The following is a 12603-nucleotide window of genomic DNA, read 5'->3' on the forward strand; positions in this document are numbered from 1 at the left end:
AAAATGCATTAAATATATTATAAATCATAATACTGAAGTAATACTTTGAATATGGTATATAATAATAATTATTATTATTCTTGACATATTAAAAAAAATCGTGTAAAATAACAATAGACAAATTTAAATTTCAAAAAATTAAAAAAATAATTAAATATAGTGATTAACAATAATAATTACTATCATTATTCATATTATCCTTGATTAATTTATAAAAAGTCAGGTTTTATTTTTTCAAAACTTTTGATTTCAATATAAATAGTTGATAAAATTCATTTGACTATTCATGTTGAACCTTAATGATAACTTTATAAGTTTTTGGGAGATAATTCTTGTTACAGTTAGGATAATGTTACTAATTCAGTAAACATCATTTATAATAAAATGTAAAGTTTAGACTGACAGAATAAAGATTGGTATTCATGATATTAGTAAGTCACACTAAAGACCAAATTCTACAATCAGCTGATGAAAACGAATTGAAATAGTCATGCAATCCTATATTCTTCTCCAATCATTGGATTTAAGATAAAAGTGCTACGTTATAGTTACAGAATTTCAAATTTTTAGATGTTAGTCCAAGCATCTTGCACGAAAAAAGGCATTTTTACCGTATTAAGTAGGTAATGCGCTTTTTTTTGTTAAAACGGTTTAATAAGTGGTCCCGATTAAAATCCCAAGTTTTCTAGAAATAACACCCGCGCGTCTCTGAGATATTTTTAAAAAAAGTGAATTTTAGAGCAAAATGTTTCAGACCAAAATTATACTAGAGGAAATTCTGAACAATTTTTAGGCAGATAAAATCGCCTATCTTTAATAGGTGCCGAGTTATGATCCCCCAAAGAACCCGGATTTTTTCAAAAAAGAGGCGATAAAACGCAGTTCTGAAGTTTGTACTTCTACTTTGGAACCTTTTAATTTTACAAAAATTGTTCAACACTTCATTGGAAGTAGACGCAATTTTGAGTAATTAAAAAAAATGCAATGACCTAGCCCCAATAGATCAGAAGTTATGGTCTCACAAAGTTGAACACTTTTGACCTATTTTTCAGGGCAAATTACTCATGTTCAGTTTTTTCTAAATACTTCGGTTCTAGGTGAAGCTATGGAAGTGGTGCAATAGAAAAAGTTGTAGGGCTGGAAATTGTGCGTAAATTTAAACAAATATAAGCCTCTTGTCTTCACAGATCAAGAGTTATGACTTAAAAAAACATAATTTTATTGCTATTGTGAGCTATTTGTAGCCAAAAAAGTTTTTCCAAAACTGCTCGTTTCGTACATATCCTACAGAAAAACGCCAAGAAAGCAAATTATGGAGAACTTAATTTTTCAAAAAATAAAAAAAAATGTTTAAGCTCATATAGGTTACATAATAACGTAAGTGATTAAAAAAAAATAAATAATTGACTAATTGATTGACTGACAAAATACACTCCACTTCCGGGGCAGTATGGAAGAGAGTTCATCTTACAAAACAAGTTTCAAGTTTCTTAGATGTAGACTATCTTTTAATACTCGGGCATTTATCAGTCAATTATTTAATTATTTTCTTCACCACTTACATTATTATGTAACTAATTTGTTTAAATATTCTTTTGTAATCAACAATTAACAATCATTGTTTCCTCCACGATGATTAGTTTATCAATTTTTGGCACTATTGACATAAAGTAATACAACATTATAAAACTAATTAACTAACAATTTCTGAACAATTAATCACTTTTTAGAAAAAAAAAGAGAAAAAAGTAAACATCTAATGAACTACAAATGCATATATGCCACGAAAATGCTTAAATACGGTCACAGTAAATTTTCTAGTACATACAGAGCCTTCCGCATGGAAAGGGTCAAAGTTTTATGCTCATAACTCGTGACCTATATGAGCTAAAACCTTTGTTTATTTTACGCAAAATTTATTGAAATTAATTTGGAAAAAATCAACACGAGTAATTTGCCCTGAAAAATAGGTCAAAAGTGTTCAACTTTGTGAGACCATAACTTCTGATCTATTGGGGCTAGGTCATTGCATTTTTTTTAATTACTCAAAATTGCGTCTACTTCCAATGAAGTGTTGAACAATTTTTGTAAAATTAGCAGGTTCCAAAGTACATGCACAAACTTCAGAATTGCATTTTTTCGCCTCATTTTACAAAAAAACCCGGGTTCTTTGGAGGAATTTAACTCAACACCTATTAAAGATAGACGGTTTTTTCTGCCTTCAACATTTTTCAAAATTTCCTCTAGTTTAATTTTGGTGTTCTACATTTTGCTCTAAAATTCAATGGGGCGGGTCAGTCTATGCAAACACGATTTTTGGCACTTTTTCCAAAAATATCTCCGGGACCCACGGGTGTTATTTCTAGAAAACTTGGAATTTTTTATTAGGGCCTCTTAATAAACCGTTTTAGCAAAAAAAGTGCATTACCTACTTAATACGGTGTAAAAGTACTATAGAGGCCTGGACTATGTCAAAGGTTGTAGCTTTTGATTGTAAATGAGATGAAAGACGTTCATTTTAAGAGTAGCATGTGGGAAGTTTAAAAAATCAAAAGAATCACTTTTGTGTACCTCCCTATTAAATATTTATAAACAAAGAAGTAAATAATATTTATTGATGAAAATCGTTGTGTGTTAAATAATTAACAAAAGCCAAAGTCTTGAGTTTTAATTATTGCTTACACTCTACACATTATACTCCTAACACAAAATAAAGCCGCACTCTAATCTCCTGGTTGTTATTATATTTTCAGAGTGATTAGATTCTAATGATGGTATCTTAATTCTGCTTTTTTTGCTTCTTCCTCTGAAATCTTCTTCAGTTCATCCCAATATTCAGATGGAGAAGCTTTCTTCTCAGCTGCAAGACCTAAGACATCGCGAATTGCTTCAGATGTAATTGTTTTTGCTGATGACACAAGGCCCATCGATCGCCACGTGTTAATAAAAAATGTTGCGAATCCTCTATCGTAGCCTCCATATTCGCCTGTTTTCCAGTCCCAAGGCAGAAGATAATGATAATTGGGCCAGTAGGATTTGTTCAATAAGAATATAGAGTTGTCATCAACCGGAAATCTGAAATTGATTATCGTTATTAAATTAATTCATCACAATTATACTATCATCAAAAAATTTAGGAAGATTGATATTTGCTGTCATTTTTCAAAAAAATATTCGTTTCAAGCAAAGCGTTTATTAAATTTTATAATTTTATAATATTACTGATAGTCAAAATTACTGATGGCGATATATTACATTTTTTTAAAAATATCAATGTACTAAAAAACTGACTTAGTGGAAAGACACACCTTTTTAGATAAAAATCGCACGCCAATACAAACCTTAATGGATTTTTAGTTTTTTTTTTAAATAACCTTAAGTCTTCCAGCTATAACAAATGACTGCGGGTATTTCACTCCTATCAAATCCAAATTTTCTTTTAAAATTTTATCAAACTTTTCAGTGATACTTTATAGTGATTTACTTTTAGGACTTTCAAATTTAATAAAACTGGTCATAAATTAATTTAATAACTAGCTTAACATAATTTTCAGTGTACTAAGAGTAGAAAAATATTTTTCTCATAATGTTGTGAAGAAACCAATGAACTTAAGCCATTTTTTTGGTGATTGTCAAAGATTAGCTATTTTAAATCCATAGATTTTGTATAATATATGAAAAATATTAATGTGGGCCTAATATCAGTTAATAATAGCTGCTTTTTACCAAATGACTCAAACATTTTTTGTAAACAAATTCACATTTTGACCATTTTTTATGGATAGGTTTGCTAAAAACTCCTTGCTGTCGTGTTTTTCATAATGAGAAAAACTGTCAATTATATGAACAATGTTTATATTTTGATAATTTTTGTATGAATAGGCTTAACTTTTTTGAGGGATCACCTTAAAATATCTTGGCAAAGATTCCTTGATCTCATATTGTTTAAACTAATATAAGCTATTGATTCTTTAAACGACAATTAAGCCAATTCATGAAAAAATATGTGAAATGTGCATTTGTTTATACAAATTATTTAGATAACAAACATTTTTTGTTACTATGAACACTATAACAGCAAAGTCTTTGGCAAGATATTTCCAGCAAAGAGTTTTTGGCAAGATATTTTCAATTAACTCCATAAAAAAATGAAGCATATTTTTTAAAAAAAGGTAATAATATGAATCTTCTTATAAAAACTGTTTAAATGATCGATAAACAGCCGCCATTCTCATCCTAATGTTAGCACATTAATATCTGTCACATTTCACATAGTTTAAAAATATCTAATCATTACGCGAATCACGAAAAAATAACTTTTGTTAATTAGTTTTTTATAACATATTTGTGGTCTTACTCCATCCTATTAAACATTAGTTTTAATGGCGTATCTCGTATACCTACCTGCTTTTGATCTTAAAAAAAAACAAAATAAAATTATTTAAGAATTGAACAATCAGGCGATTTCTTTGGAAAAAAATGCTTTTTCCCACTGTGCATGTGGCGGTTAGAGTAGTATAAAAAAGAACTAGAACATTAGAAAAATTATATCGGTAGCGCTATTAACAATATAAGGATTCGTTCTGGAGAAAAGGTCTGGAGATTTTAAGAATCCTTCAATTTTTTAAATACGTGCTAATATAAACTATTTATGGCTGTTAGAATTCATTTTTTTATACTATTATACACATTATACCTGCGCAATGCTTTGTAATACCATGAATATTTTGAACATTTTCTAAATGATTAAAAAAAATGGTAAGTCTTGCGAAATTATTTTAATTGCTTTGAATTTTGTGATTATCTCTCATAATCTCTAGAAATTTCAACTCATGCAATCCACATGAAATCCATGAAAAACGTAAATATTCCTGAAAATTCTTTGACTTGCCGTGAAATCTTTGCAAATGCTTGAAATGGTTTGAAATATTTAAAATTCCATGTAAACCTCTAATAATCCTTTAAAATCCGTGAAAATCCCTTAAAATCTCTAAAAATCGGTTCATACTCTTGAAATTCCGTGAAATATTTCGAAATATTACGAGGTGCCTTGAAATCTTCAAAATAAATTGAAATTTTTGAAATCCTTTGAAATCCCGTTAAATCTTTTGATATCTTACGAAATCCAATAATAGAACATTATGTAACAAGGGACGAAAGCAGCAGATTTTTCGAAGCTCGAATTCTGATCGACTTTGGAGCAATTTTAAAATTAAATTAAAATTTAAATTCTTTGAAATCCTCTGACTTCTTTTGAAGTAATTAAGAATCTCTTTAAACCCCTTAAAATGGTTTATAATCCCGTAAATTCTTTTGAAAATGTAAATCCCTTACAATTTTTTACATAATGTGAAAATTTTCAGAAATTCTTTGAATTTCATATAGATACATAATATCTTGAAAACGGTGTAATTCTCTGAAATACATTGTAGTCCTCTGAAATATCGCAAGACCACTTGAAATCCTTTCAATTCACTGGATGTATTGAAAATAATCTAATATCTATCATACAGTAAAAATAATGCATATATTTTTGATATATTGAATAAAAATATATCAACAATCACTCTTGCGTAAGTTATGGGCATTCCCTGATCAGTTATCGTTTCTGTTCTTATTGTTTTTGTACAATTTGAAAAGGTTACACTGAAAAAAATGGTCTAGCTGCCCCAGCTCACTGTTTAGCTGGATTTCGTATGCCAAGAAAATATAGCTGTGTCACCTAGACTTCTAGCTGTTTTAGCTTTTAGCATCTAGAAATTAACGAGGTAAATTAGCCAGATAATTTCGAGATGGCAAATTTAGGTAAAACAGCTAGAAATCTAGGTGACACAGCTATATTTTCTTGAAAGACGTAATCTAGCTAAATGGTTAGCTGGGACAACTAGACTATTTTTTTCAGTGTATTGTCATGTAATAGTTCCTTCTTTAAAATGATGAAAACTCATTTAAGGTAAGAATTCATTTTAAAAAATTATTCATGAATTATTCACTTGGGAAAGAAAGAAAATAAATTCAAAGCGTAAAGTGTTTTAGGCCTTGCATCATCCTAGCTTATACCACTGTACACTTTTTCTTGTTTTTCACCTTGTTTACTTTCTACGCACGCCACCGCCATCAATGACGATGGTACCATGACTCTTGGGCAATTTAAAGAAGAAGAGTGTGAAGAAAAGATTCAAAGTATCGTAAATAGACCCTAACTTGTCTCCTGGCTTGAGTCCCCAAATCAGCATTGCACTGTTCACCATCCAGGACAATTGACAGGCTACTACTAAACGTAGAAATCCGAGGATGAAGACTGAATTCATTATTGATTCTCCCCAGTATTCAGCTGGCGCATTGACTGGCAATAACAAACCAAGAATTGGAAACAAGATCCAGTAAAAGCTGTAAAAATATAAGAATTAATAATATTATTCTACAATTATCTTGAAAATTTCGGGAGTATATTGAACGTAAGTCATAGACCTTAAATTTTGGGATTTATATATTTACATATTATGTATTATTATTGCCTACTACTTTTTTATACTATATGCAGAGTAAGAAATTCGTTTAACATGTTTATTTTTCAGATAGGTAAACCAATTCTTCGAGCCAAATGGAATTCTTATAAAGATGAGACAGGGAACACGCACACGATTATTATTTTTTTATTCCTCACGCAATTATCAAAGTAAAAATGTAAAATTAAAATGAAAACCAATATCCGCCCCTTCTATAGCCCTTCCGAGAATTGATGACGAGCACTCAGGCGCGAACAAACAAAAGCAGAGCGGGCTATAACGAGTTAGTTTCCACCCAAAATCAGCCTCAAAATCGGCGCTATTGAAGAGTTTCACTGTATATATTTTTGTTCAGAGTATCAAGCCGATGCAGTTTTTTTCCATTTTCTTTGAAATCTATACCAATTTCCAATGAAAACCGCTAGCATATCCTAAAATCGTTAACAAATATTTCATTTTCTTGGAAATCGAACGCTTTTATAAAAATTGTGAATTTAATGATTCCGAATAATGATCTGAGAAAATCTAGTGTATTTTTGTTCAAAATACACGCCTCCTGTATGGGACGCGTGAACTCGACTACTCCTTACGGCCGGGAATTAATTCTCCCTACACAAGGAGAAGGCGAGTTCGGACCTGAACGCGATAAGGAGACCTAACGACTCCCGACGTTATTGACGACCAAGAAGACGCAGCTAGAATCATGATGGCTAGAATGACCCTAATGGGTAAGAGTTCATGGTGAGTAGGGTGAAAGTATCAGTCTATAGAGATTCACCAAATATTTCCCTAGCTATTCGTGGAAACAAAATAAGTTAGTTCCAAAATCATAAACAAAACACCCAGGTGGAGTCGCCAGCGATCCCTCTGAAAAAAGCATCTTCTCCTGAGAAGATAGAAATTACCGAATAAGCTTTAGAGCAAAGTTGGTAACTTCTGCAGCAGTTATTTTTTTCTCTCTCAAGTACTTCATTTGTGGGTGAATAATACTGGAGTCCGCAAAAAATCTTTTTTTTTTAAGGCCATAACTTCGAAACTATTGGTGATTGAACAACTTTCTTTTTTTAGTTTCATGCAGAATTGTATCTACTTGAATTTTTGTAAGGACACTTTTACCTCTCACATGCACAGGAAAGCTCCAATCCAATGGAATGTGATATTTTGCACCGTTTCCCAAAAAAATTTCCGTGTTCCGGGACGAAATCCTGTTCTCATCACCTGATTCCGTATTATACACCCACAAATACAGTACTTAAGAGAAAAAATGGTTGCCCCAGAAATGACCATTTATAAGTACCAGATGACTGAACTACTAGGAAGAGGTCAAAACACCAATTATTCAAAAAATCGGACGCAACAACCAGCCAAATGAGGAAACCAAAGATGCATGATCCTGATAGAAGCACACTGAATGAAGTCAGGGAAAAGAAGAAGGTGCGGTTGTTAGATCCAAAAAACTCTTATAGTCAGGCCCTTAAATTTCACTTGAAAATATCCATAGTGGCCGAAGGATTCCCTACAATTAAACTCGATAAGGGCCAGGTCAAGGCTATTGAAGAGGCATTATAGCAAGAGTTAAGATCAAAGTGATCGACAGAAAAGACCTTCCAAGGCCTGTACAGCTGTTGGCTTGGATTCCTGGATGCACACGAATTCCGCCCGTGGTCAACCACCCTCAAAATCTCAATTCTGAATTCCGCTCGGGCCAAAGCAGGTATAGTTTTAGTCTGCACGAATTCCGCTCAAGGGGTTTGTAAGTGCCCTTCCCACTTGCACTTCCAAAAGTATAAACACTTTTCAAACACTTTTTTTCATTACAGTGCCAAAGCTGCTCTACTGTAGATTTTAGTTTATTGCATTGATAAAATTTGTAATTGTTTATTACCGGAAGCGAAGTTCCAAATTAAACTGAATGACATTTCAACTCATGTCATTTTTGTCGACAAAATTTTGTATCTCATTATTTTGAGCATTATTATGAGTTGTTGGCGAGTCTCAACGCCCTATTAAGTAAAATGTAAACTGTTGAAATGATTCATACAAAAATTAAAAGAAAGCATTATATTTTATCTCTAAATTCTCATCGTGTTTAAAGAGATGTTCCAATTAATCTCAAAATAGGTACTTATATTCTTTATTATTAAATATATTGAACTTTTAACATTTGTATCCTGTCGAAATATATCGTTAATATAATTTGTAAATATTGTTAACATGTCTTGAATATAATAATTATATCTCATGGATGTCTTTAAAAAAATTTTTTAAATGATGCGACTTTTAGAAATTTTAGCGAATCGAAAAATTTAATTGGGATAATTTCTAAATATATTTGATACGAAATACAAATTTCGATTAAAATTTCTTAATTTGTGCAAATTTTTTTTTAATTTTTTGAAAATTGTATAATTTTTTTTTCAATTTGAAAAATCCTTCAAAATTTAGTGTGGCTGAAAGACTTTATTTTTTTAAATCTGCGAGTGTTTAAATGTGAAGATCCGTTAAAAACTAGAGATCGAAATTTGTAAGATTACATTACTGGAATAATTATGCGTGTTACGGTAGCCCGATTAGTATAGCAAAGTAGGAGGAGAAGCCCTCTAAATGGTTGGCCATTGTATTCTTTCAAGTTCTAACCGTGAGCGAAATTCGGGAAGAAAATAAGAAGGGCTGGGGCACTGGCAGGTAAAATGCTGACCGTGAGCGGAATTCGTGTGCACCGGGATTCCTATAGCACATCCGTGAAACCAACAGCAGTACTTAAGAGGATAGCAATACAAAGTCCGGCTATAAAAAAGGAATTAGTCAAGAAGAAGGGATTTGCTGAGATGTTTCAGCTAATCTGAGTGAACCTCTTCAAATTCATTAGAAACTATTTTCTTAGATTGATTTACGATGCTGATTTTATGTTTTCTACTACTTGCCTGTTTACTTACCAAACTCAGTGTGGATAAGGTTACCCCAGCAGGGGTCTTTGATCTACAGCAGGTCAAAGTAAGGAAATGTACAGAATTTAAACTTTGCAATTAGCGATTTGAAAATTGCATAATCCGCATCTACGATTTTCACGATTCCAATGATGTGCTTGCCTAGGAAAGTTGAAAATTTGAAGAAGTTTAATCGCAGAAACTTTAGCTCAACATTCAATTTCATATTGCTTACTTCCCCAATTTTTAAACTTTATAGACAAATTACATATCGTTGGAATCGGAATGATTCGAACATTCTGAATATATTACTTTTTAGTCGGGGATTGCAGAATTATTAATTATTAATTTTTAACTTTTTAATTACAAAAAAGAGCGACTGTGTCAAAAACTCAAGTGGCTACCGTAGACCCCTGTAACTCGAGCCATACGCGCGGTGAGGTCCTTTTCTTTTATAGCTAACATCTCGTAAAAGTCATTCAAACTATTTTAGAAAGAAACTCAACGAAAGTAATAAGTACTAAATTAAGACCAAGAAACCAATGAGAAGAGAACTTAATAAACTACGTGCGAAAAAAACGGGTAAGGACACTTCTCCATCCAGAAACGCCAACCCATATGCGCTCCTAGAGGATCTTCTCTCAGGGAACATAGTATAAAAAGTGAAGCAAAAGGTGAAAGTTGGAGGCTCAACTAATAACAGCGGATTTTTTATTAATGATAATTTGATATAATCACATGGGGCAGCACTTTATGTCAATAGCGATATTACAATGATCGAATTATCAAGGATATTCAGAGACTTTGTGAAAATAAACATCGAGCACCATTTAGGAGGCAGGCGTCATTCTGTAATGATTTGTTCAGCATACGCGGACACTTGTTCTCTTCGTATTAAGAAACCAGACAGAGGTGCATCTCTGTGAGGATCCTAGACTTGATTTGTAAAAAGGATAATTGACGCATTTTTAACAGAGTTATAAAGAATGAGAATTGTGATTGTTACAGCGCAACTTAACAAGATATAATAATGCGGTACAAAATATCGTGAGGGCCTCATGCATGGGGTATTGTCAGGGAATCAAAAACATACTGGACACTACAAGACTCCAGAGAACGTTAAGGGGTAACTCATCTTGTGAACTGAAGAGATTTATATTGCCTTCAAGTGAAATGGATATAACGACTAATGGAATCCTAGACCACTTAATTACGGTACACTTCCCGGGGGCAGTAGTCATTTCCTCCACGGCTACCCACATACCCTTCCCCTTCCAGGCCCTCGATGCTACGTCCCCTGTGAAGAAAATCCCTTTGTCTTCCAACTTACATCTTTTCCTATTTGAAGAATATCAATAAGTCTAAGAAAATCATTTAACTATTGTAAGGAATTTCGCTAATTACAAGTATATTGTGTTTATGTGGACAGGGACCCTCGTCGAGCTTTGTCGATTAATGTAAGCGTGGGGATCTAATCAGATAACATACGAGAGACCAGTGCATTACCGACCGTCGTAGCTTCCGTATCACTTTTACTTCATAATTTTATACTCCTGATTTATTTAACGCCCTAGTGTCAATTTCATTTCATTACAGTTCTTCAGAAGTTGAACCGGTCATTAATCGGAAATACTACAAGTGACTAGTGCCAAAGTGACGACCAGGCCTATTGACGTAAAACGCACCTATTGTTGTAAAGTATATCGCTTCCATTTATCGTTTCGCAGTGCAATTGAAAATACGCGAAACTCAGTGATTCCAAGATGGCATCCAATCTTCAAGAGTATACTGTCCACGAATTAAAAGAGACATTGAAGTCATTGGGACATCTAACGACTGGGAATAAGGCCGAGCTGATAGCTCGCCTCCTGGAGGTGGATCCTGATTGTTCCTGGTATCAGGAATTGAGTATGAATGCTGCCAGAAAAAGAGACCCACCAAGGAAGGACGATCATCATCAGTCAGCGAGAATGGAAAATGATACGCTAATGGCGGAGCTGGAAGCGGCTAAGCTGGAGATTGTAGAATCGAAAAATGCCGCCCTAAGACAAAACCAGCAAGAAGAGAATCTGAGCGTTATCCGAGCTGAGAAAGAAGAGTTAGCTCGTCAATTGGAAAGGGCCAGAAAAGAGCTTGAAGGTCTACGTAAAAATTCTGGAATTACGGAACGATTGTCACGTACAAATTCAGATTCGGCTATATTGCAAAACGAGTCGAGAAAATGCGACAGAGAAGTCATCAGATTGGCTGAAATCCGAAGTCAAATCGAAACGTCAAGAAGCACTGTTCGAGTGCCGATGCCAAGTTCGAGTACTTTCGGAACCCCGAAAATGAGCATCACAGCCATTGGTGAGCTCCTTTGCACCTTTGATGGAAGTAGTGGGGTGTTCGAATCCTGGGAAATGCAAGTGAAACATTTGAAGTCATATGTATCATATGTATGTGTATATATATTTATATATGCACATGTGTATTTATGTGTGTGTGTATATGAATATGTGTGCATACTTATTCTTTCTAGTCGCGACGCCTACAATGAAATTTGTTGTTAATGGTTCTTTTTTTTTGTCAAAAATTATATTACCTGGCTCAAAACTGAATCATTTTCTTCAAAATTCGACAATTCTGTCAACATTCATCCTTTTCGTTTAAAAATTCTTTTTATTCGGTGGAAAATTCAATTCTTTTAATTGGTGGTACAAATGTCTGATTGTAAATTGATCTGTTTTAGTTGCTGGACATTTTCTTCTCAAGTGAAAATCTATCTATATTGTTGAAAATTCAACTGTTTTATCGAAAACACCTGTTTTTGGCTGTGATTCGGATTTGAATATTTCTTGAAAATTAGTCTTTTTGGTCTTTTTTTTAATTCTTTTTCTGGATTTACATTTTATATTTCTCCAATTTCGCACATTTGGAATTGAAATTTTCTTGACTTTCAATATATATATGTGTGTATTTATGGGTTTTCGGAGAATCTTAAACAGGACGATTTTTAACGACTCTCGAATATGACGCAGTCGTAAGTCGACCCTTACGTTATCTTGTATTTTCCTTAACAGTTCCGTGGCAAATCTGAAAGAGAGCGGTCTCTTATATACTCGGTTGAAGAAAAAGCAAAATAGAAAATTTTCAATTTGGTATAAATGCACTTTCTTAAAATTGTG

At 32.9% G+C, this 12603-nt stretch overlaps 1 protein-coding gene across 1 annotated transcript in view; it reads right to left on the reverse strand.

The window, feature by feature from the left end:
* Positions 1-2578: 2578 nt before the first annotated feature.
* Positions 2579-12603, reverse strand: part of LOC117178323 (acyl-CoA Delta(11) desaturase) — a 30544-nt gene continuing 20519 nt past the window's right edge. Inside the window, exons 5-6 of the mRNA XM_033369728.1 lie at positions 6205-6390; positions 2579-3075 (exon numbers count right to left, since the gene is read on the reverse strand). Coding sequence (XP_033225619.1) covers positions 2766-3075; positions 6205-6390 — 496 coding nt within the window. The 3' untranslated portion in view covers positions 2579-2765. The remainder of the gene's footprint in view (positions 3076-6204; positions 6391-12603) is intronic.

Source organism: Belonocnema kinseyi, chromosome 8 (genome assembly GCF_010883055.1).
Source record: "Belonocnema kinseyi isolate 2016_QV_RU_SX_M_011 chromosome 8, B_treatae_v1, whole genome shotgun sequence".
In the NCBI taxonomy this organism is placed as follows: Eukaryota; Metazoa; Arthropoda; class Insecta; order Hymenoptera; family Cynipidae; genus Belonocnema; species Belonocnema kinseyi.